This window comes from Sinohyriopsis cumingii, chromosome 11 (genome assembly GCF_028554795.1).
Source record: "Sinohyriopsis cumingii isolate HCF-2022 chromosome 11, ASM2855479v2, whole genome shotgun sequence".
NCBI lineage: Eukaryota > Metazoa > Mollusca > Bivalvia > Unionida > Unionidae > Sinohyriopsis > Sinohyriopsis cumingii.
Window position 1 is genome coordinate 109,339,954 of NC_142971.1, and position 26,877 is coordinate 109,366,830.

At 36.5% G+C, this 26,877-nt stretch overlaps 1 protein-coding gene across 2 annotated transcripts; it reads left to right on the forward strand.

Moving 5' to 3' along the window:
* On the forward strand, window positions 1-26,402 carry LOC149789276 (metabotropic glutamate receptor 5-like). 2 transcript variants are annotated; one of them, XM_089975462.1, is made up of 7 exons: window positions 1-819; window positions 3,989-4,117; window positions 14,624-14,781; window positions 18,686-19,504; window positions 19,995-21,434; window positions 24,109-24,370; window positions 26,045-26,402. In XM_089975462.1, the coding sequence occupies exons 1-7, from the start codon at window positions 573-575 to the stop codon at window positions 26,287-26,289; spliced, it is 3,300 nt and encodes a 1,099-aa protein (XP_089831588.1). In that variant the 5' UTR covers window positions 1-572; the 3' UTR covers window positions 26,290-26,402. The 2 variants fall into 2 exon arrangements, with proteins under 2 accessions (XP_089831588.1, XP_089831589.1); XM_089975463.1 differs by lacking the exons at window positions 1-819; window positions 3,989-4,117 and adding an exon at window positions 8,387-11,397.
* The last annotated feature ends 475 nt before the right edge of the window (window positions 26,403-26,877 follow it).

Sequence of the window (26,877 nt, forward strand, 5' to 3'; positions counted from 1 at the left end):
AAGCAGACGACATACGTGCCAGCAAGCGACATTTTGCGAAATCTGTTACGTAACCTCAAGCGATGGTATCAAACTGTACCCACTCGATGTAGCCAATCGGCATGGGGGCACAAATGTTTCTGTATTTTCCCCAAAATAACAACTGCAAAATCCCCTGTGCTGATAACATTTGGGGCATACAGAGACTACTGTGCCTGGTTGTCACAACTGACAGTGAACTATCAAACCTGGACCAACTTTTGGCCGATATCTTCCTTTGTAGCAGACTGACAATGACTGAAATAGCTGGAAATATATACCACTGGTTATTTTTCACTATTTTGGGAATACAAAGAAAACTGCTTTTGTGATGTCTTTGGACTAGACATTACAGATACAGACATTTTGTCATTTATACATAACACAAAATAATACAACAAAGAATTTAGCTGAGTCTTAAACTGAGTTCCCGCACAGGGTGTACTGAGGCACTTGATTTGCCTCGTTGCCATAACGAAGGATATTTGTATGCATAAACCGCTTCTTTCGATTTAAAGAGTGACCTTTTTTGTTTCCATCACACTACTGCCAACATGGAAATATCGTACATTCTTATGATACTGCCAATCTTTGTTTTGGGAGATCAAAACTGCTCCGACCCACTCGGATTTATACATGATACAACAACAGTCAAGTTCTCCGTGGTAATGACCCTGAGGGAGTCAATAAATGGGGTTACGTGCGGTCCCATTTTGGAATCTCAGCTTCAGCTCCTGGCAGCGATTCAGGTGACAGTGGATAAATTAAACAGCCCGGCTTACCTGCCCTCCATGCAGATTGGTAAGAGAGAGAGAGAGAGAGAGAGAGAGAGAGAGAGAGAGAGATTATAATATTAACTATAAAAATCCTATTTCTTTCGTTCTAACTGTATATTCTCGTTGACCGCTGTATAGCTGGGGATGTGGCATTCTTCTCGATGTCATCTTGCGCAACTAAACAAAGATTATATATCTGGGGTGATTTTTACTGTCTCCCATACCTTAAAAAGTCACATTTTATTATCTGATAATTGGTGTTCGCTAAGACAGCATACTTTAGATACACTGTGAACAAATGTATCAATTCTAGAGCTTTCACTATTCCATTTATGCACATGCATACATTTCTAAACAATACATCTGGAGATAAATAGACAAGTTGTTATTTTACTTTCTTAGGTCAGATTTACCCTTGATCAAATTTCTGATTGTGTACCTGGCAGAGCACATTATTGAAACTTGGCTAGCACCTTATTAGAACCATAAAACGAAAATATGAAATCTGCACTGAAACTGAGAGATTTTTCCTTCCTTAGCATAAAGCAGGTAAAAGATAACCCGACTAAAAAAAACTATTTACTTAACTAAACTAAACTCAAATAGAGTACGCATTCCCGAAAGCTTTGTGTACAAACCGCATAAATATACTGTTGAAAACGAGCATAGGAGAGAGAGAGAGAGAGAGAGAGTTGGGTCGCAGATTAAAATTTGTCACTGCATTTCCAAGAACACAGAAAAGAATTTTACACTTCCATATTTCATGAGAAACCAGAGGCCATTAAAATTCTTCAACTTCATGGAAAGTCGGCAAGTGTGGTTATGCTGTTAAATAATATTCAAATGTTTAAGCGTGATCTGCGCAAAATCCGATTATAATTGGACTGCCCCTACTACCCCAACACCACGGTAAATTATAGTCCGTGTTTTCGTCGTCTTTATTCGTTTTGATATCGAGGAATTTCAGGTTTTGTCGATCAAGACTTTCCTATTCTTGATTCTGCTGTCTTGAAACTTCATAAGCGCATTGCAGTTCAAAGGCGGCCATTTTCATCCTCCGGCGCTGAGGCCTAGTGCGATCCATTCCTAGGCGCATGGGTGCATTTGTGTGTCACTTCAAAGAACTTTGATTACGGTCGTACTACCTGGCTTCCCAAAACTGCTGTCCAGTTATGAACTATATTAATTTTACTTAAATTACCTCGGCATGAAGTAATCTATTTGTGTTGTTGTGCCGTAACCTACCAAACAGACTTACACCATTCTTTCACTAGTCATGTGTTGACATGCAAACTTCATAAGTTCAGGTTTTTCTTCTTCGTCAAAACAGATCACTTTTATTTAGGCATTATGGGATTGTGGACTACATGCAAGATTTACCTGCTTCTGAAATTGAAGAACGTAACAACCAGCAAAAACTACGCACCTCCGAAACTAAAGATTCGACAACGGAAGTGCTGCAATAAACATGGAAAATTGTACGCTTTGAAAACACGTATTTGCAAATTTCTTCTAGGAAGAATGTCACTCAGCTGCATAATGACATCACTACTTAGAGTACCACGATCAGAACACACCTCCCCGCTGCCCTGTACCCTACACTGACTATCCATTCGATCCAGAATCAAACACAAAATTTGTTCTCTGTGTTACGTTTCATTGTCGGACTCCAGTCCAACATACCTATCCGACCTCACCCATGTGTACTTACCAGCAAGATACTTACGCTCCTCTTCTGACAATCGTATACTCATTATTCCCACTATGAAAGCAAAGTCATATGGACAGCGTTCTTTTGCATACCAGGGCCCAGCAACGTGGAATGAATTGCCCACTGAACTTAGACACAAAGACCACAGTGATCCCATTCAAGAGTGCTCTCAAAACTCACTTATTTCGACTGCAGGAACAAACTTAAAGACCTAATAATGTTTCCTACCTTAAATATTCTCAGCACGTTTTTTTTATGTTTTCTAATTTCATGGTGTTTGTTTTTGTAATCATATCATTATATGTTTTTTATCTTATAGGTGTTGTCTAATGTTGTAAAGCGCTTAGAGCTTCTAAAGATTAGGCGCTATACAAAGTCCTCATTATTATTATTAATGTATACACTGGGTTGGTGGTAGTTGGGACAGAAATGACCGTTCACCACAGTGATCTGAGTGTGCTAAGTTATGTACAATTACGACTATATTCAACCAAATGACCAGAGCTATCTTGAATTTAAACAACTTTAAATATAAGTTACAGCATGCCAAAGTATGTGTCTGCACTTACACATAGCATTATGTATCAAGGACAAACTCTGTCGACTGCTCCGTGGTCTAGTGGTTAGAGCTTCCGCCTCGGATGCGGGAGGTCGCGGGTTTGAACCCCGGCCGAGTCATACCAAAGACTTACCAAAATGGTACTTACAGCTACCTCGCTTGGCGCTCAGCATTAAGAGGTTAGTGTTAGGACTGGTCGTCCTGGTGTCAGGATAATATGACTGGGTTGGACATCATGCTACATGTCTGCGGCACGATGCCCCAGTGCTAGACATCACTATAAACTGTCACACTGCAGATATCGTAGCGATATCACTGAAAAATTGTTAAAGCTACGTTAAAAATCTAAATCACACACACACACACACACACACACACACACACACACACACACACTGTCCTTTAACAACATATGCCTGTATTTTTAAGAGACACTAAAGACGTTGCATCAAAAGATCGTTGCTATGCACTGTTCACGTTGTAAAGACAATTTAGTATTTAATAGTTGACAATTGCGCTTAGACCACAGATTCATGCACACTTGATGCACCGTGAAACTCTCGGTGTTTTGTGAAAAAGGTATTCACTCAGCGATGGCCATATTGATTTTGACATTGCAATATATATGCTATTCACTCCCATGTTTTCCGTTATGAAACATGGTATTTTCACGCAGGGTGGGTGGGTACTATATCACTATGAACAAAAGCTGGTTGTTGTGATTTAATATTTAAGCTCTGGTGATAAATGCTTGCTTATACGTTAAGCTTTCATCGTTTTATTGCACACTCCTTCAAAAACCGAAATGCATAATCATCCACGAGAAATGAAAAGAGTTTGTCTTTTCTGATTACTCGAATACAGACAATTTTTTTCTTCTGTCTTCTGACAGCTGAATAAACTTGTATTATCTTTTGCATTTAGGTTATGAGGTGTATGACGATTGTGGATTAGACTGGTTTGCAGAACAAGCGATTCATCATGCGTTTGGCTGTGATCCCACAATATCTAACAATCACTGCAGCAGTGTTCCAAATCAAGCAAGACACATGGGTGTGTATTATGGGCGGATACATGTATGTATGTATGTATGGATCGAGGAATGGAATTGATCAACGAATGGCTGCAGAGAGGGAATGGATGTTGATTTTTAGTAAGGGGTGAATGGATGGACCTGTTAGATAATTCTATGACACTGCATTAATATTAACTCACATACGAGCACGAGAGATTTTTTAAATTTTTCAGGCAATGTTAGGTTTTTCTTACCGCTCTAGTTACGTCACAAAAGTCAATGTGATGTGGGAAACAATAAAGTGCGGTGAAAAAAAGCTGAATTTCCTGATAGATAACAAGAACTACAAATAAAACTAATTAACTATTGTATAGTATATACTTATTTGCAATTACAATACTGAAATTTAGGATCTTTTAGCAGTAAGAATTCATTACAACGCATGCTTCTTGCTGTGAAGTCATATGGTCCCGTTACATGGTGTAATGACCAAGAAGAGAACATAAACATTTGCTGATCACACCACATATTTTGGTCCTATGATTGAGCATAGCAGAACATTGTAATTAATTTTAATTGTTAAAAGGTACCTAGATTACATTATAGGAATTGCTAATAGGTACAAATATTTTAATAATATGCAGCTTGAACAAGAAAATACTATATTGAAGACGGGCCATTTTTCTGCCCCTCTCCAGTTTTCTTCGTATTATGAGCATGAAGTGGCTTGATTTAATTATTTTTCATAAGTTTTGTGTTCTAGTGCTGGTTGCCATTGGAAACCGTATGTGAAGTACATATCAAAAAATATATGCAATTTTTTCATCTATTCCATAAATTTCTTATTGATACTGTCCATGCATAAACTATAAATTAAGATTAGTAACAGATAATGAATAAAGACAACTTACAAGTCAACATAAAACTGTTTTAAGTACCGTTACAAAAATAAGACACTAATAACAAAAAAAAATGTCTTTGTTTATATTGTTGACTGATATGATTAATTATGAAGCCTTTCTAAGGGCTTCTGAATTCTCTTATTCACCTAAAATATTGTGTTTGTGACCTTGTTCCTAGAAATAAAAAATGTTCTTTTTACAATACTTTCCCTAAATTCTCTCTCTTTCTCTCTCTCTCTCTCTCTCTCTCACACACACACACACACACACACAAAACTCTAAGAAATAAAAAAAATTGTTTACATCTTAAAGACAAAGTCCCATCATAACCTTGGAAATAGCCAATCATTTTAAAAGAAAATAGAACTTGTTTACGAAGGTTGCTACAAATTCGTAAACAAGTTCAGGATTTAGATCAACACCTGGTGTTTATAAACTAACAGTTAAGGTCAAACTATTTTCTAAAAATGTATTATCTCTAGTGAATAAGTTTACATTACAATATCATGTACTGAGAAAAAAAACCGACAAACAATTAAATTGAAATAAATATATATTAAATCAGATATAACTAAATCAAATATACGTAACACACACACACACACACACGCACGCATGCACGCACACACATACATGACGTAAGCTTTGAACGATTTAAAAGTGGGTTGAGGCATGTGGATTTATTTTGTCTTCCTTGTCGAAAACACTTATAAATCTGTTTTGTTTGACAGCGGGTATCGTGATGATACGTATTTATTGATTGCGTAAGTCGCATTTGCTCGTTCAGGAAGCAATGTTATCTCACACTGGAGATCTATGTTCACTTCAAATCGTTTTTGCCCTTATAAAGGTGCTCGCCCAAGAAGACGAGAAAAACAGAAACACTGGCTTAAATTTACCTTAAATATTCTTTATATATTTAATTTTGAATACACAGAGTCACAAAAATCTTTAATATTATAAAGTATATGTCAGAAAACTGTATTCTGTAGAGCAGTTGAACACTTTTCACTTATTAATATATAGAACTACAAGCATAAATAGCACGCACTCTATGGCTCAACCGTGATTTATATAATAGTTTCAGATACAACGTTGAAACAAATTATTTTGTTTGTCCTGTCACAAGGGTCGGTTTAACCCACTAGGCGAACTTGGCGGCCGCCTAGGGCGCCAGGATTTGGGGGTGGGGTGGGGGTGGGGTGGGGGTGGGGGCAAACACTAAGTACACTGTCAAGTTATTTATTTCTTATTATTAAATATGTTGACTAAAATGAAATTAATACATTATCAAGCCGAACTTGTATTAATGCTAATGAACATTTTATAATAAGCTAGGCCCCGGGAAAATGTGGCTAATTCTAATGTACGGAGTGCAAACCATTACCGATATTCAACTCCACACTCATTTCATGGTGTCGACGCTTCCTAAATATTCTTAATTTTGTGAACGTTGTTTTAGAACTTGTCCAGTAAAAAGTATTTGTCTTCATTTTCTAGAACATGATCACACCTTTAAATTTAAAATCTTTGAAACATTACCTTTGGTTTATTTCGATCGATCGATCGATCGATCGAGAGAGAGAGAGCATACATGTGCTTCTCTAGTTAGAGAGGCATGCCATTCATTTTATGATTCTGTACTGTAACACATATTGTAGGTTCCAGGGCTGGGTTTCGTTTGTGGACCATCAGATATTGTAAACTTGTAGGCCTTTGAAGTGCCCTCCTTTGAGCCGAAAATTGTAAAAGATTTTTATCTGTGTCCCTCCCACCTCTTATATGTCTTTGTGTGTTTTGAAAAAAGAAGGATCAGAAAGAATTCTGATTAAGAAAACGTATTTTACGTGGTTTTGTATTAGGGTTCTTGTTTCCTTTTGGACGAGGACGTACTTGTTTGGATTCCAGATCCCAGGTTTCCATTCGTTCCGTCCTCTGGTTTAAAGTTTTTCCATGGACAGTTGCTTGTACTACCCATCTCAGGCATTACACATGATGGCTGGTTTCCTTGTCTGTAAAAGTAATTTTGCGATCCTTGCTAGGAGTTTCCTTGCCTGTATTAGTGATTTTATGATCACTGACCTGGGTTTCCTTGCCTTTATTTGCGATTTTGTGATCTTTTCCAGGGGTTTGCTTGCCCGTAATAGTGATTTTGTGATCCTTGCCAGGGGTTTCCTTGCCTGTATTAGTGATTTGTGATCCTGTCAGAGGTTTCATTGTCTATAATAGTGATTTTGTGATCCTTGCCAGGGGTTTCCTTGCCTGTAATAGTGATTTTGTGATCCTTGCCAGGGGTTCCCTTGTCTGTATCCGTGATTTTGTGATCCTGCCAGGGATCGGTATTTATATCTATTTTTTATGTGCGTAGAAACTCACGATGAATTTTGTCTTTCTTGTTGGTTAACCATAAGTGTCTTAATTTGGACTGCCCTAAAGGGTTCGAATTTTCGCTCGTCTTTGTATTTTCTATTACTTTATTAGTTGTTTGAAAAAGAAAAAGAATTTTGAATAGTGCATATTTGGGTTTCTAGATGAGAGGAATGTATTTGAACATTTCAGACATGTAAGGTGGCAGACGGGGCGTGTAACTGGTTGAAAGCTGAGATACCAATATTTATTAAACACACATATTTTATCGAAAAGAGGAACATGCATTTTATTCAACCACCTACAGGTAAACATTATGGGAGATACCGAGGGTTCAAATTAGCGTTTATCGAGGATATAAATACCCTATAAGATACAGGAGCGCCATGCCAAGTATTTGATTAACGTGGCGATAAAAATAGTGTTGTTGTTGTTGTTGCTGCTTTTAAAGGCACTTTAACACGTTAATAGGCTATTTCGTGTCAAGGATATGGGAGCTAAATGCCGTTCCCAAGAACACAAAGACAATCATATGCTATAAGCACTATTAAAAAGCGAAAGAAAGAACAAAACACCAACGAAACAAACAAACCATAACAACAGCTGTATTAATATCATCCAGCACTTGTCATATTCATAATGTTAGTAATATAAAGAAGGGAACAAAAATACCCATCAGAATTTCGAACCCGATTCTACCGTGTGTCTGTCGGGCGCATTACTACACATCGGATAAATTGAGTTAAACTTGCTGTCTTGAAGTTGACACAAACGTCTGTCCAACAAACCCTTTTTTATATTAAAAAAAAACCCACTGACGGTTGCAATAATTTCCCAATATTTAATTTTTTCACATCGTTTTGGAGAAAATAGAGTACGATGTACACATTTTCTTTTTACAGCAGGCATTGTATATTTTATAGTGGATTTATAAACGATTATTTTCATGTACTCTTCACAGAAGTTCGGACAACTTTTATATTTTAAAAAAATGTTAATTCTGTTAAAACCGGATTTAAAAAAAAATGAATTAAGAGTTTTTAATTAACTTACTCTATGGATAGCAGCAAACTGCAATTTATAATATGTATCTGCGAATAAATGCACTACAGTAGAGTCGTGTGTGTGTGTGTGTGTGTGTGTGTGTGTGTGTGTTGTATTTTTAACGTAGCTTTAACAATGTTTCAGTCATATCGCTACGATGCCTGCAGTGTGACAGTTTATAGTAATTTCTAGTACTGGGGCGTCATGCCGTAGACATGTAGCATCATGTCCTACCCTGGCACATTATCCTGACATCAGACCGACCAGTCTTAACACTAACTTCTTTATCCTGAGCGTCTAGCGAGGCATATGCATGTACTATTGTTATAAGTCTTTGGTATTACTCGACCCAGGCTCGAACCAGCAACCTCCCGTATCCAAGGCGGAAGCTCTAACCACTAGGTCACCAGAGCGGTCTAACACAGTAGAGTCAACCGTATGCTATTTAATGTCCCCACATAATGAGCTCTTTTATAACATAGTTAATACAACAATTTAAATCCTTTTTTATATTATTGTAAGCAACAATAATCTTGTGTTCCTATTAATTAGTGCATCCATTGTGTGATAAATTGGCAGTGTTCAGGCTAATACGTATTATTTATTGATGCCTCTCAGTTTCTGTCTTTTTTTCCGAATCCCCGCCTGAGCCTCTCTAAACATTGATCCATGTGACCACTCTGCACAGTCGCCGTTAAGTAAACGCCTCGGCTGTGTGATTTACCATCCAATTAAAACTGACTTTACTAATAATGTTAAATTCTGGTTCTATTTGGACGTAACAAGCAAAATCAATACCTTTTGTTGACCTCAGATTGATTTTCAGTTGAAATTAAACACATTTTCCGTAAGGTAACTGGTGCCACAAAAAGCGGGAGGGTTGGGGGTGTCAGAGAACAATTCATTTCTTTCTTTGTTATGTATAACCATTCATTACTATACAATTATTACTTTTTAACTGAATAGACATTAGTAACTTTTGGCGCATACTAAGTCACCTTCATGCATTTAAGACCCTGACCGTTTCATCATTTTATATGTATTAAGACGGTAAACATATTGACTCAAGGTAAGTAATAAAAAGTGCATGACTAACATGCATTTAGTTGATATTTTACCTGTCACTGTCTGTATTGCAGAGCAGGCAATTTCAACTATATATACAGTTTTGCAAACGTTGAATTCTACCCTTTTATTATCAGCATAGATTGTAAAAGTTCAAAACAAGTCAGCTGTGAAACACACATATTGAATTTGGTGCTATTTGTTTCGGAATATCTTTCTGGTTTTGGTCAACCTCATGGGGAACTAATCGTGGACTGAGGCCAGCAAATAAATTATTCTGATCTATTGTTAACTACAATGATGTAATCTTGGCACTCACTGGAAATTCTATGACTAGAATCCATAGTATAACCAAAATGTGAAAATAAACTTTGTAATGGTGCAAACTTTTGCAGCTATTTTTAGCAGTACATTCTGTCGTGGTCAGCGTGACACGTAACCATCAAGATTGACGTATGGGCTACGCTCGCAATAACTTGGCAGCTTGTAATGGTTAACCTCTCTTGTTTGGAGGCATAACTGAATTTATTTTAGAGTCCGTTTGATAACGGTGGGACAGATATGCTAACGTAGGTTCATGTAGCGGGAAATGACAAAGCTAAGATAAACTAGAGCCAAATTTTTAGGAACTCTTGGGTCATTTGAAACAGGAGTTATGAAATGATATTTTTCCAGAATAGTTATAAATAAATATAGAATTATTCTGACTTCGATGGGAGTGGTACAGTTTTGGTGGTTAGAGAAAGTTAATCCTGATTGGCGAAGCTAAAGGATGGGGCGGGTTCCCAAACGAAATCCAAGGATTTAAGTAATCGCCCTCGCGAAATTAGTCAGTCCAAATTTTTCTGTCGGAAGGGAGAGCTGGCTTAGAGATCAGTAAAAAAAAGTACTTTGCTCCTTAAATAAATCATCCAAGGAACGTGGATACGAAAGAATGTTTGAGACCCGGAACCAGTGACAGATTCGGCTTCATAGAAAAGGGAGCGAGTCTTGGAAAAGGCACAAAGGTATTGTCTCAATCACATACCATATACATTGATGCAAGTTTGTAATTATTTGTTGAATTTATTCGTTGAAATTCATTCTTCAATTTTCATTGAGTTCAGAAGCTAATTATTTGCCTTAATTGTCTTGAGTGTTATATGGTTCATGGATTCTATGATGTCATACAACATTTCATGTATATGAATGTGTTCGGATTTAGGGTTTGTATGTAAAAGAAATTATGTATTGTAGGAAGTTCATGCAGTACTCGGATACGAATTGTGAGAATTCATTTATGTGTCTTAAATTATTTGTATCAGGTATACTGAGAATTGATGTTACTATGCATGTCAATGAATTGCTAACTAAGCTAATAGCATAGTTAGGACAACGAGTTAAGTCCATTAATTTATTTTCACAATTAAGTTGTGAATTCTTATCAACCGAGAATCAGTGGTGTTAGCATTTGGAACGTGTATCGACTGACATAGTTAGCTAGTAATTTACAAAGCGGGGTGTTATGGTTTATCTAAGAGGTATAATTATGTCATGGTTCTAATAGGAACGCAAGGAGCAACTACTTTACTTTACGGCAATGTTATGAATGTATCTTAGTTTGCGAACTGACCATATCAGCTTAGTTCTGTTGAATTATGATAAGATGATCTGACGTAAAAAGAGTGGTAATATTGCTTGATCCCAGAAGGGTAAAACCTGACATGTATTTAGGTTGTGTATTATATTTTATTTGAAGGAATAATAGCTCCATACCTGTACCGTACACTAGAAAAGAGCGCAGTCTACAAACAAGACAGTTGGTGACCCGAAGAGACGAGAGAGAGAGAGAGAGAGAGAGAGAGAGAGAGAGAGAGAGAGACGAAATACGGCAAAGCTGACCTATCACAAACAGTGATTTGAGAAGAACCGGAAGCAACAAAGGTTTTCCTGACATGCCGGCAAGTTGAGTTCGATCATTCACTCGATTATATGATGAAATTTGTTTCATCGATATAACGGAACGTCCAATTGAATTTCGGATAAATTTTGTAACTCTGTTTCTAAGAGAAAGTGAATCATTCAAATGTCATGTTTAATTTCATTTTTTTGTTTTTATGAAACTGATGAAATTGTTATATTTTACATACGGGGCTCTTGTTATTCTATTTTGTATCTCTTATCAGATGTCTGTTATTCCAGCCATTACTTTCGTATTTTATTTTATTGTTTACTCGATCCAGGCAATAACACCGTCGTCAATCATCACATAGATAACGATAACCAAAGCCCCATAAGGAGTGGGAGATCACACATCCCCATCTCTAACAAACCTTAACCATATCCCCTCCACACACACACACACACACACACACACACACACATACCCCTTTATATTTATTTATCCATATTTAATCGTGCTTTATTTCAAAAATATGTTACACGACTCAATGTCACTACTGCTAGCCACTTTCCCATAATTTATATATGCCCGTTTGTATTTCTGCGCGGGGGTGGGTGGGTGTTATTTGGTTCTTTCGAGTTGGGATATTTGTTTTTTGTATGTCAAGATATTTTTTTAAAGACATAAATGGGTGGGGGCATTATAATTAGGAACAAAACTATACTTTTCAGGCATTTTCAAAGCTTTGTTTTAATCCTATGTCATCCCCCACCCCAAAAGTTAATTGGTCGGTCTCTATGGGTGTTTCCTTTCTTATGTTCACTACATCAGTACGTGATTCAATAACGCTGCTTCATATTGAAATGTTACCTTACTAGCCTTTTATCAATATTTCAGTGCGTTTCGTTTCTATAATTCTATACATCTCTCTATAGCCCGGTTAAGTCTGTACGGGCAAAGAACAACCATTGTTTTGGACTGCATAGCGTTAATATTTATAAAAAAAAAACAATAGAAACCTTGTGAGTGACTGAACAGAACTCTCTCCAGCTACCCTTAAATACATGTGTTTGACCCCTCCCCCAAAGCGGATACGACTTAACGTATCTCCGTATCTCTCTTGTAATGAACTCGTAACCTGACTATTGTGGAATACGGCTTTCGGTCATCATGAACATGACAGATACAAAAAAGTTTAATTTTGGAAGCCTAAAAGATATCGATGCCCGGATAGAGGAACCGATCAATGACTAAACATTCATTTATTTTGTTGTTTAGCAAAACTATTTGGCATTAGATCTAGTATGTATGTATGTATGTATGCATGGATGTATGCATACCAGTAAACAACATTTTCATACAGGTTAGATAATTGTTAGTCCTACGGAGATTCTAATCCAGGTCCGTGGGTTACGGCGCCCACCGTGTTGCCTGCATGCACCAACCCCTGTACCATTTCGACCATGTAATTATTTTGCATTATTCGCTTTACTCTGTGTGTGTGTGTGTGTGTATGTGTGTGTGTGTGTGTGTGTGTGTGTGTGTGTGTGTGTGTGATCTTATTTTGTCGCGTGATGAAGACATTGCTTTAGGTCTAAACTTATGGAAACTTTCGTATTTTCTACGCACCGTTTTCCCGATGTTGTGTCCTGACATACTTTGATGTGTCAACACAAGTATCAACATGATACTAACTGGAGAATTTCAAATTGCCCCAGTCAACAGGGTACTTCTACATGTTTATCCAAAACGATGATGATGATGATGATGATGATGATTATGATGATGAAAAGAGGAATATAGCTGTTTCTTCACTATGTACAGTGGCATTACATCACTATGTAAGGTCCTCTAATTCGGTATAAGTCTGAATACGATACATTTATCGTATTTAAATGTATGTACAGTAACATTGCATCACTGAGTCTTCGAATTCGGTATGAGTCCGAATATCATACATTTGTCTTATTCATCAGTATGTACAGTGGCATTACATCACAACAAGAGTCTTCTAATTCGGTATCAGTCAGAATACCATACATTTACCTTATTCTTACCTCTGTACAGTAGCATTACTTCACCATACGAGTCCTCTGATTTTGTATCAATCCGAAGACCATACAATTTCTTTATTCTTAAGTATGTACAGTAGCATTACTTCACCATGCGAGTCCTCTAATTATGTATCAGTCTTAGTACCATACATTTTTCTTTTTCTCACCTCTGTACAGTGGCATTACATCACAACGAGAGTCTTCTAATTCGGTATCAGTATGAATACCATACATTTACCTTATTCCTAAGTTTGTACAGTAGAAGTTCATCACTATGTGAGTCCTCTAATTCGGTATCAGTCAGAATACCATACATTTACCTTATTCTTACCTCTGTACAGTAGCATTACTTCACCATACGAGTCCTCTAATTTTGTATCAATCCGAAGACCATACATTTTCTTTATTCTTAAGTATGTACAGTAGCATTACTTCACCATGCGAGTCCTCTAATTATGTATCAGTCTCAGTACCATACATTTTTCTTTTTCTCACCTCTGTACAGTAGCATTACTTAACCATTCCTCTAATTCGGTATCATTTCGAATAGGGGCCATCCATTTAGTAAGTAATCAGAAATATGGCAAAGCTTGACTCCTCCTCCCCCCGTACACATGCGTACTTTTTTACACCTCCCACCTGCGTACGTACGCTTGACCTCCCCCCCCCCTTCGAATTCTATAGAACGGCCTGTATTTAATCCACGCAGAAACGATCAAGGATTAATAATATTTACGTGTTTAATAAAACAGATAGTCCACCGACGTTGAATGTCTGGCTGCACCAAAGAAATAATCTGCGTAACTTTAAAATGTTTGTCTACTGACTGCTAATATTCAAACGCCGACTGAACCCAGTTGAACAGGTTACGCATTAAACAAATTATTATCGAAGTCCCCCCCCCTTCCCCCGTTTCCTATCCGTACGTACATTATCAGTAGACCACCCCCATACGCAAGCGTATACATTTTTGTTACCCCCTCCCCCCTCCATGCGTACGTACTAAATGGACGGCCCAATACAATACATTTTCCTTATTTTTAACTCTGTACAGTAGCACTACTTCACCATGCTGCGAGTCCTCTAATTCGCTATCAAACCTAAGACCATACATTGTCCTTATTCTTAAGTATGTACAGTAGCATTACATCACCATGCGAGTCTTCTAATTCGTTATCAGTCTGAATATCATACATTTACCTTATTCCTAGTTCTTTATCTTTTTGCAAGGATTTCTCGGACTGTCTAGAAGTCTGACGTCAGAAGGGATATACAAGTCTTTAAATCAACTAAAAGTCCCGGTGATAAGTCCCTTTAGCTCAGTATCATGGGAAGAGTCTACTACTAACATCAGGTCAACAAGAGCCTCTATCGAAAGAGAGGTTGCGGTATGTATGTTAATGAATTACGATACGAAAATTATCGAAAGAGAGATTGCGGTATGTATGTTAACGAATTACGACACGAAAATTATCGCAAGAGAGGTTGCGGTATGTATGTTAATGAATTACGATACGAAAATTATCGAAAGAGAGGTTGCGGTATGTATGTTAATGAATTACGATACGAAAATTATCGAAAGAGAGGTTGCGGTATGTATGTTAATGAATTACGATACGAAAATTATCGAAAGAGAGGTTGCGGTATGTATGTTAACGAATTACGACACGAAAATTATCGCAAGAGAGGTTGCGGTATGTATGTTAATGAATTACGATACGACAATTATCGAAAGAGATGTTGAGGTATGTATGTTAATGAATTACGATATGAAATTTACTGAAAGAGAGGTTACGGTATGTATGTTAATGAATTATGATATGAAATTTATTGAAACATAGGTTGCGGTATGTATGTTAATGAATTACGATATGAAAATTAACCGAAGAGAGTTTACGGTATGTTTGTTAATGAATTACGCTGTTAAATTTGCAATAAGTCGGATCACAGGTGCTCGACGCGAGCTTGCTGTTGAGGGAAGAAGAAAAAAAAAAAAAAAAACAATAATCTGAAGGAAAAAATCATAGAGTTACAAAAATACCTTAGATTACCCCCATGACCCGTTCTGACATAGGACCGTCTCTATCATACTATATAAGAGAGAAGGTAAGTAACTTCCAAATACATGTACTTGGTTCCCCACATGACCCTCGATTTCCTTCTGCTATTTCCGTCTTTTAAGGCACACGACCATACCCTACGGTTGTTTTACTCCTGGGATATGTTTCTATTCATCAAGCCATCACTGACTTTTCTGCGTTGTACCAAACTGAAGTTACGGGCTCAGAAACGTGCGAAACGTGGAACAAAGTATTTGGAAGCTATGTACCTTCTCTCTTATATAGTATGATAGAGAAGGTCCTATGTCAGAACGGGTTATAGGGGTAATCTGAGGTATTTTCGTCACTCTGTATGATTTTTTTTCCTTCAGATTATTGTGGTGTTTTTTTTTCTTCTCAACATCATACTCGCGTCCAGCACCTGTGAGTCGGACTGATTAATTATCAGTGACATTATTTAGGCAAATGTTCTAAATTTTATATTTGCAATATAAAAAAGACTCGTATTTATAAAGTTCTTAACCGAAGAAAATTGTATTTCGTTCACCTGCACCACAAAATCACAGAACATTTGGGGTGGGGTGGGAGTAGGGATAGTAAGCATGAACTTTGAATAGGAAATGTAATATAGTTGACATTGAAACGAAAACTGTAATACTTGCTACAAAGAAATTCAAGTCATTTCAGAAAGCAAACATTCTTGTTTGCATTCTTTTGAAATTCACCAGTGAAACAAATGACCATTAGACTGTGTTGAATGTCTGTGTTAAGGACATTGAGATGTCGAAGGGTTGGAAATATAAAAAATAAATTGAGAATACTGATGGTTTGGAGGGTTAGAGTAATGTATTGATTATAATAATTTTTGTGACCAAAAAATCCAATACAAATAACTCTTTAAATATATATCATCTGAATTATATATGTTCTTAAAGTATCTTTTTACTAAATTGTTTTATAAACTAGTCTTGAGAGAAAATATTTAAGCCACTGCCTTGTATGAGGATGTTCTATTGCAGGGGTCGGCAACCTATTTTACATAGCGTGCCACTTTTTTCCCTGATTATTTACAAAATGAACGAGCGCGTGCCACCATTAAGAGAGTAACGCTGTTAAAATCGAGATTTTTGGGATGCCCTTCGCGTGCGACACTAAAGCTCTTGACGTGCCTTCTTGTGGCACGCGTGCCGTACGTTGCCGACCCATGTTCCATTGAAATGAACATGTATTTGATGCACCACAGAAAGCCATCAGGCAACATCAAGGACTCTTAGTCTAAAACTTTCCTCATACGGTTATAATTAGAGTTGTATCCCTTTACATGGATCGACTGGATTTTCAGTGACAACAGATTTTAAAAGCCAAATATAGAAAGGCATTGTTGTTAAAAAAAAACGAACAAAAAATAGTATAGAAAGGTACTGTTGTTAAAAAAATAGTCTTAGTAAAATAAGAGCAGACAAAATGACATAGGCTTAGGATGGATTACTATTCCCCAAGCCAAAGGAAAGCAAAGAATCGAAGTAGAGGATTTAGAAGTGGGGGTATAAGATATATATGCTCAATGAGTGCCACGGAGGAAACAAAGGAAATCATGAAATATGATCTTTATAAAAGTATAAATTCAAATGAATCCTGTACAATTTACATAAAGCAACCTAGCTGAGCTGATTTAACTGTGAAGTGTTCAGTTCACACGGCTTGTACACTGTTGTTAAACAGCTCTATGATGGAATAACCATTCATCTTTTTTGGGTTGAAAAATCCTTTAGACTGGATGTCGAAGGGTGTAAACTCAAACATCTGACTAGTCCGAAAAATCAGCTCCAAACATGTATTAGTATGTTGTATGGTTTGGAATGTGACCTCACGTGCTCACAAAACAGTGAAGTTAATCGTTGCAGATTTGTCCGCAACAAACGAGTGTCCATATTGATCTTTATAAGACACTTACCAGTGTCTAAAATCTAGTAATTGACAGTGTTCAGAGAAGTTTGTTTTACAATGTCAAATTATACCGTCCATTTTGTAAATTCATGCGAAGCTGAGCAGTGAAAATAGTTGAGTGACAAATTATCCATCACCTGGAAGTCCCTTGACACACGCACCAGTCTTATGACCAAAATAACTATTTTGAATAAGCTAATTCACATCTAATTAGTTTATCTATATTAATGGAACAGCGATTATTCACTGATGGAGCCTAGTTCTTCGAAATGGCAACCAGATTTAGGTTGTGTCATTCCATGTGGATTCACAAGTTGTCAATCATGTGATTGGAAATTACCATATCCTAGATCATTTTCTCAACCGACCGTAACTCAATAGTTACGACGTATTGATATATCTAGATACGATCGATCTGTGCAAGGATGTGTTGCGTACTAATGTGCCTGTGTGTATATATATATAAACTCCGAATGATAAATTAACTGGATTGATTTTATACTTAATATGTTCCATTTGTTAATAAATTAATTACTGAAGCAAATGTAACATGACCTCTTATTATTATCTCACATACAAGTAGAACTGTTTCTAAATCTTTGTATTAAATAAACATTGTGATCACAATCAATTCTCGTAGAGGTAATATTGGAGACTTAACAACATAACAAAATTCAAAATAAAACATTATCATCTTGTGAAATGGATAACCTCTTAATGTAAATTAACAGTCTTGCAGATACCGAAATAGTGGAAATTTTGTTTGCGACCCAATACCACATTATAGAACTACTTAGTCTGTACATGTATGTATGTATGTATGTAAATCAAACAGCTATTGTAGCAATTACAACATGTCAAGATATATCATTGAACAAAAGTTAATTATATCTACATTATTTATCTGGAAAAAGTTGTCTAAGTAAAATTATTTTATTTTTCCCCTTATGGCAGCTGTCTAACAGCGTTTTTACACTTAAACACACCTGCACAAAGACACTGTTATCTAAGTATTTTGTATAAAAGGACAGAATTTACTCCGGAGAAAAAGAAACCTCCAAACCTAAGCAATGTTCGTTATATCAAACAAGCCAATAGCAGCATCCGAAATCATAGTGGTCAGCATTAGCAAAAAAGTAGTAAAGTCCTACAACAATAGAACAATCAGTGGTAATAAGGCATCCAAAAAAGAGATTCAAGTTGCTGTAAACCAATCATTTTTTATATATCCTTTACCAACATTCAGCTAATTTTACTCACGTTTTCATGAATATTTCTTCTACAGTTCATTGTGAAGATGTTAAAGGTAGCAAACTGGACCTATGTAACCGCAGTTTACACTGATGATGCCTACGGAACTTTTGGTCTAGGTAACCTGACTGAAATGGCTGCGAAGGAGGGAATCTGTGTCCACACAATCGGATCCCTGTCCTACACTGAGACACCTACTTCTTATGTCAACGACCTGATCAATAAATTGATCACATCGAAGCGAGATGCCAACATCAGCGTCATTGGAATCATCTTCTTTGGTCGTGGACCATCTGGAAAGGTCTTTCTCAGGGCATTGAAGGATAACAGGGATGTTCAACCAGTCGAGTTAATTGTTTCAGAAGGTATGGAAGAATATCGAAATATGTTCGCGTCTGAGATCGAGCTTCCAAAAGGAGCAATCCTGGTGCATCACGTGTCTAAATACCTGCCCAGTTTTGATCAATACTATAATAATAAAATACAGTCCTTCAACATTACTCCCATCGATCCTGTAAATTCAATGGTTATTCAGTTCAAAACGAAAACGGGACGCTTGCCGGCACAAGCTGACAATAACACGAGGAATGCTAATGTCTTCTCCGTTATGGATGCCGTCTATACTCTGGCGAACGCATACAGGAGAGCGTACGCTGAAAAATGTGTCAGCATGTCGGGAATATGTAAGGAGTTAGAGGAGATTACCTGGCAGCAGAAAGCTCACTATGTCCGTAGTGTAAGTGGACAGTACAGAGATATAGATGCTCCTAACTTGCCACATGAGCTACAACAAGCCAGTCTGTCTGTGGGAAACAACACAGAGCTGGAAGCATTTGCATACATTTCTACTAGGGTATGTTCTTATGCCATATCACGTATTAGGGTTTGACGAGGTAAAGAATATACTAAATATTTGTGAAATACAATCAGTTATAAAAATGGCACTCTATTGGGAAGCTATTTTTCCTTTTCCCTTTCCAGTAAATCCTCCCAGTTCTGTTTTATTAGCGTTGGTAGATACTGTTATGTACATATAGAAATTTACGTATTAATACAGATATATATTGAAAGACTTAGCATGAGCATATGGCAAGACCTTCATCCAGTTTTGTTTCTTTTTCTAATCTTTATCTTTAATTTTTCATATCTAAAAGTTCTTATAATTTTAAAAACTCCAACTCTATCCAGAGTTCTTCTCTTCAGGCACGAAACTGCTATTTCCTATTTAACACGGAGCAGGGGCTCGGTATGTATACTTGATTGTTTTGAATATTAAATATTAAGTAATTCATATTAAAGACAGAATGATATTTTTGGTGATACAGATAGTTCTCCTTTGACAGGATGGAATGGTGATGTCTAACTCACATTTCTCCGAATACATGTCGTCATGGACGCCATCGGTTTGCAAAGGAAAGTGTTCCCAGTGCTTGACGTCGGACCCGTATCCATATGGCTATCTGGACGGTGACCAACTTTTGTTAGGAATCTTTTCTACTCACGTATCTTCCACAACGGATCCCTTTGGATGCGGACCTTTTAAAGACTTTTCTATCCAAGGCATACTTCCCGAAGTTTTTCTGTATGCCCTTCAAGTTGCACGTCAGCAAACAGGGGTTGATTTTGGAGCTGTGATATTTAATGTTTGTGAGAGTACATCCCGAGCTGCGCTTATTACTTCCAAATTCATGTCTGGAGAAATAAAAGTGCGAAAACCTGGCACGGATGAAATTATAGATCCTACTAAAGTTCGATTGGCAGTAGGCGCTTATTTTAGTGGAACCACTGTTCCAATGACAATGTTTTTCACGGGGCTTTCACTTCCGGTCGTGTCGTACACAGCATCCAGCCCTGATCTAGATGACCGCATCGATTTCCCATACTTCTTGAGAACAGTGCCAAGCGATGTAGACCAAGCTAAAGCCATGGTGCAGATTATTAAGACCATGGGATGGGAGTACGTAAGCGTTATCTACGTGGACAATAACTACGGGCGGAAAGCACAGAAAGCATTCATAGACTTCGCTAAAAATGATGGAATCTGTGTCATGGAACCAACCATTGCGTTGTCTCAAACTGGTGACTCAAAAGAAGATTACAATATTCTGACCATTCTTAGAGATCAGAGTCCAGAAGTTGTGATTTTGTTCGCAATTGAAGCCAGAATTGCCACGTTGGTATCACTGCTGAATGAGCAGAGGAAACTTGGAATTCAAAACCGATTTATTTTTCTCGCCAGCGAAGACTGGGGAAAGAGCATGCATATTCTGGAACAAGGTGGAGAGACCTGCCTCGGTTCCATAACCATGGCCCTTGAATCAAGCAAATCTGCAGATAATGGTTTCCATAGCTACATAACACAACGAACGCCAGGAACTATAAAGAACCCCTGGTTTGATATCATCTGGATGGAGCAGTTTCAGTGCTTCTTGAACAACAGCTTTGACAATAAATATCAAACTCCTTGTTCGATGAGCGACAGAATTTCCGAAGACAAAGCCAGAGCTTGGGCAGATAATCAGCGGACTGTCCATTTGCTAAATGCCGTTCTGGCGATCGCACACGGCTTGAAACAAGCCAACAACAAACTCTGTGCCAACAGAGGTTTTGCCTGTCCAGACTACTTAAAGAACATAACAGAAGTTGTTAGAAATATCAGGAATATTGAGCTTAGTAGTGGAGGAGTAAAGTTTCGAGTTTTTGACGATAATGGAAATGGAAACGTAGGCTTTGAAATTCTCAATATCAAACCATCTGGAACAGTCCTGCCTATTTACCAACCAGTAAGTAACATAGCTGAACATAACATAGATCTAAACTCCGAATTAGTTTATCGGGATTTCGTAAAATACCATTTTTCAAGAACTTCCTTGAACACAATACATATTAAATTTGTTCCGATCTCCGACAAGATCAGGGTTTATTCAGACATTTATTCGCCTTTGGGTATGAAAATAAGACAGACTTATGTGAGAACTCACCAAACAGGATCAAAATTCTGTATCCGTACAAATATTCTAACAAAAATAATGAATTTATTTTAAGTTACACTGATGATGTGAAAATATTTTATTTAGTGCAGTACAAAGTGAAAAATGCAATCACAACATCAAAAAAGAAGCCAAACGAACATCATATCAAGTTATATTCTCGCGTTTATAGTATTTGTTTTATAAAAATTGCTACACTCTTTTCTCAGGAATATTTGCATATACTTAATGAGCAAATTATACAGATTGACTATCTGAACACGACTGAACTCAATCTATTTTGCTTAATTATTAATATGAATCATATGACACTAAGACTGACACTACATGGATTATATATCTATTTAACATTATTTCGGCATGAGTGAAATAAAGACCTTTGTTAATATATCCCACAGTTTGTGGAAAACGACTATGATCGTTGTGCATTTGTTTCGTAGCGTATCCACAAAAGTGTGGAATACTTTTAACAGAGTTCAATACAACGAATCAGTTTTTTCTCTCAAATTGAAACTGTAAGGTAGCAGAAGTTATAATATATATATATATATATATATATATATATATATATATATATATATATATATATATATATATATATATATATATATATATAACGGTCGGACTGATAGCGGAAACAGAAATTGCGCCAAAGGTTGCCGCTCTCAGTCTGACCGTTTATTCGTCATTATATGGGTCCGTCCGTTTATGCTAAACGATCTGACTGTATGTCCTTCCATTCTTTAATTGGTCTATAAGTTGGTCTATCCATCAATATGTTTTAGCTATCTTTTCACCAATTACCCATCTGTCTATTATCAGTCTTTTTGTCTTTCATATGTTCGTCCGTCCGCCCATTCGTCTTATATTGGTCCATCTGTTTCTGCGTTTGTCTGCCAACCTAAACAACGGTCCGTTAGACTTCAAATACGTTTTGCTTAAACATGATATCTTTAAAAATATAATATACCACGAAAGTTTGCATTCTTTTTTATATTTGGTACTTCTCGTTTTGCACTCTAAAGGAGGATCGGTAAACTTGTATTTATATGTATGCCATTAAAAGAGGAAGCTATAGTTGTTTTTCTTCATCATGCAGTTACATACAGACATACACTGTTCATGTATACAACAAAAATGTATATATTTGGGAATAACGGTGAATGCATGCCATTCAAAAAGTTTACTTACAATACGTTCTTTAATGTTGGACTAATTGATTCCTATTTGGTCGAATATCAAAACTTATCACAAATAGGAAAGAACAGCTGAAAAGAAGCAATGCTATCTGGGTGCATTAATATAATCTGCATGAAACAGCATATATCCTTGGGAAAGGCGCATCACTCATATTTTTTTATTGTATGATATAGACAATAATGTTTAAAAGTGTCATTAAAACAAGCCAATCCAGAACACAAAACTTTGTGTGGAGCTTTTAGATCCTTCTACAGGAGGTCTTAATTTTCAATCTTCTTGCCTGTTTAATGTTGTAGATTGAGAACTTGTCTGATGAAATACTAGAATGCTGACAGTTTGTTAAATAATCCCTTTCTTCCTTGCAGAGGTAATTTCCGTATTTTTTTCTTCCGTTAATAGCATGTTGTTTAATAGTCTTTGTGTTTCCATACCGGCTTGCAAGCTTATTTCCTGTTAAAGTTTCTTCGGCATTTCTCACATTTTGGTTGTTGTTGTTATTATTATTATTATTATTATTATTATTATTATATGGATAATATCTTGAAGTTAGGCTAAATCTTTTCACACTTTGCAAACGGTTTATCAGACACTGGAAACATGTATGTGTTCAGAACTACGAAACATTTGTATGTGGACTGTAATATTCAATAGGTACATGGACTGTAATATAAAATATGTTGATGTTAAATCATATAGTTGTCTTGTATATATATATATATATATATATATATATATATATATATATATATATATATATATATATATATATATGACAAATTTAAAGTAATTGCTTGGTAACTGATTTTGCTATCGAATTTGCTTATTTTAGTTTGTTTGATCTCGGACTGCGGTGCATGTTTCACGTTATATCAGTGTTACAACAGTGTTGTGTATGGGTATTGTACTTGAAAAACGATGTCTAAAGTTATGTAGTAAAGGATTTAATATATAATTTCCCAGCGAGCGAAAGCTGGAAATTTCCCAACGAATTTAATAAATTCACTATTAAATCGTTATCCATCTGAGATTCTGTTTATCATGTAGTTTTTGTTTAAAGACGAAAATAGTTTTGATAGACAGAAAAATATATATTATTTAACTGCTAAGATTTCTACAGAAATTATAAGAAATTTATATTTACGTTAATAGATAGTGTTGTATCTTTTCAACGTACTATGATACATTGTCTGAACAGAATAAGAGCATTTTAGTTCATAGTTCCTTTGTGGGATAAAATAAGCTAACCAATTTTCTTTCCTTTTGCCAGGTTGGGACATTTGCGGGCAACTCTTTACGACTAGAAAAAGAAGAACTGCAATTCTATCACGGAAAAATCAATGCGAAATGTGACGCGAAGTTGTGTGACAAGTGCAATCAACAGAAGTCCAGTTCGCCGTCACCTAATCCTTCTATCTCTAGCAATGTAGAGTTTGGTAACAGGGCCATTGATTTTGCTATTATATCCCTCTTGGTCATCGTCTGCATAGTACTTATAGCCAAGACTGTCTATGACAGCTGCAGAACGAGAGGTACACATTCAAATCTTTAATAAACCGACCATTTAATTTGTGTGCTGTGGCGGGATTTCCATTCGACCTGACTCATTTTGTTTCGTTTCATATAAAAAAATGGTATCCGGTTAAATAGGACATACAGGCAGAAAAGGGAACCGGGTACCTTTTGCTTTCAGCAAAGGAGGTAAATAGTGCCTTTTTAACTCTCTAACACATGGCGATAAGTTTATGTGTCATAAGGTTGTACCCTACTTCCGAGCTTTGTAGCGTCAAGGTCATTTAAGATATACCAAAGTGGGTGGTATTACAGCACTACAGTGATACAAAATAATTTGGAATTTCTACTCGCTTTACAAAATACAAAGGGAAAAATAAACTTTTTGGACCCGATTTTTTACACCAAAATTTCACCCATTGTTGGAATCGGATTTTGTGTCCGGGTTTTAAACTTTTTGGGACTGAGGTCCATGGCAGATCTGAACAAAGACAGTGAACCTTTGCAAAAAACAAGATAAGTTGGGGATTTGGAGTAGAATGTGGCCAGGACACGAACATGATGGGTCCATTAAGCAAAAAACCCAATGAAAAGCAACGTTTCTAACAGAACTAGGCAACTAGGCATCTGGCTAAACGAAAATCTCTTGGAATCAGTTGTGCTTGGATGCATTCATAAATGAACCCCAAAATACATTCCTTACGACCATTTCAGGCGAAACTGGCAAAAATCGCCAGCGCTTAATGAGTTAATTAGAAAATAAGAAGGAAAAAAGAAGAAATAAGCAAACAAATAAATGGTCGGTGCCCCCTCCCCCCGTCTCTCTCTCTCTCTCTCTCTCTCTCTCTCTCTCTCTCAATATGCATACAACTATCTCTCAGGACTTGATGCATGCACCAAAGACCATCATGTTTCAAACTGCTTTCTTAACAGCTAGGTACCATTTATCCCTATCGACTGCAACATCTGCGAAAAGTATGCAAGTGTCTACTCAGTACACTATCCTACTGCTAACATTAAAATACAAGATCTGTTCTTAAAAATAATTTCAATACAAGGGCAAATGTCATTAAATGAAATATATCCAATTTTAGAGCATTGCAACTTCACTAAATCTTTCTCTTGTCTTTACTTCTAACTGGATAACACGTTAACGTAAAACGTTTACTTACGAGGGAGCAGGCATCAGTGATTGATAAACTTGCACGTAACTGAGCGATGTAACTTCAAACAAAAATGCTGTAGAATGAAGAAGGTGCTTGTGCAAACGATCATTTTTAAGGAACATTAAACATAACCGTGTTTTCCTCACACATTGCACATGCAAGAAGCACTGAAGATAAGGCTCTGTGATTATTGTAATATTTTCAACTTCTTTTCTGGGGGAGACTTTGGCGACATGCGCCTCGTATGACTCGCAATTTTTTCTAACATCAGTCAGTGGATATATCTCATGTTTAAAGTCTAGTAAACTGCCAATACTTTTCAGGTCTTAATGACCATTTTTTTAAAAAAATATTACGCACCAATTGAATTAGAACGTATAGAAAAAATAAAGGTTAAAATCAAAGTGCTAGCTCCAAACAGTTAACTTATCATATTTCAAAATGTTGTAAATTTCCCCCAAAAGATTAAAATTATGTATCAAGAAATTTATTTTAAAAAATGTTTAAAATCAATTATCCATTTTCAAGGTCTTTCAAAGCAGCCGTTACATGATGAGGGTTTTCACGTGACTGACTTGGCTTCGACGTCTAGGGGCAGGAATTACAGCGATGAATCCGTGAGGGAAAATTATGAGATCCCCAAAGCCCGGTATACTTCCTCCCATCAGGCCCAGGCCTCAGACATTTCGCGACCAATACCACAGAACCCTTCTAACAGGGTGAAGCACGAGAGCCACATTTATGATACGACACAAGAATGTGATGTTGCTTAATTTGTTTTCCAATTTTGGTAAAATGAGTCATATGTCATAAAATATTATGAAAATGTAAAATTAGGAGATTTAATAAGAGTTCAGTGTTATTTTAATAAAGATTATAATTATTATTATTATTATTATTATTATTATTATTATTGATCACACAGAATGCATGTTGTTCTACAAGCCAGTATCTCACTGAACAGACACGTGACCATATTGCAAAGTCTATTACGGTGGAACTTTGTAGATATTACGTGCTTTTGAAAGAGTGACAGGTGTAAGGTTAAGTTGTTTGCATTTGCAACATTCACAATAAAGAGAATGTTGACATTCCTCTATGTTACTTTAATGTACTGTGGCTGAAATTACTTTTGATATTGTACTTGTTGGAACTGTACATGATCTAAGCACACTGCTAACCAAAATGGATGCTCCCATGTGCTTGAAAAACCAGCCTGAATTATTCCAAATTACACTGACTTAAGCAGTTATTGAAAAAAGAAAAAACGAATTTTTGCCAGAGTATGCAGTACCAGCTTCAGAATGTACAATTAATAAATTACAAAACATATAATAAAAAATTTAAATAAATAAAAATGT

What these genes read in the sequence shown, in the direction of transcription:
- LOC149789276 (XM_089975462.1), top strand. Translation starts at nt 573, where the DNA reads ATGGAAATATCGTACATTCTTATGATACTGCCAATCTTTGTTTTGGGA. An exon ending in CTATCGAAAGAGAGGTTGCG is followed by an intron (nt 14,782 to 18,685) that starts GTATGTATGTTA and finishes TTTCTTCTACAG; the next exon opens with TTCATTGTGAAGATGTTAAA. An exon ending in TTGCATACATTTCTACTAGG is followed by an intron (nt 19,505 to 19,994) that starts GTATGTTCTTAT and finishes CTCCTTTGACAG; the next exon opens with GATGGAATGGTGATGTCTAA.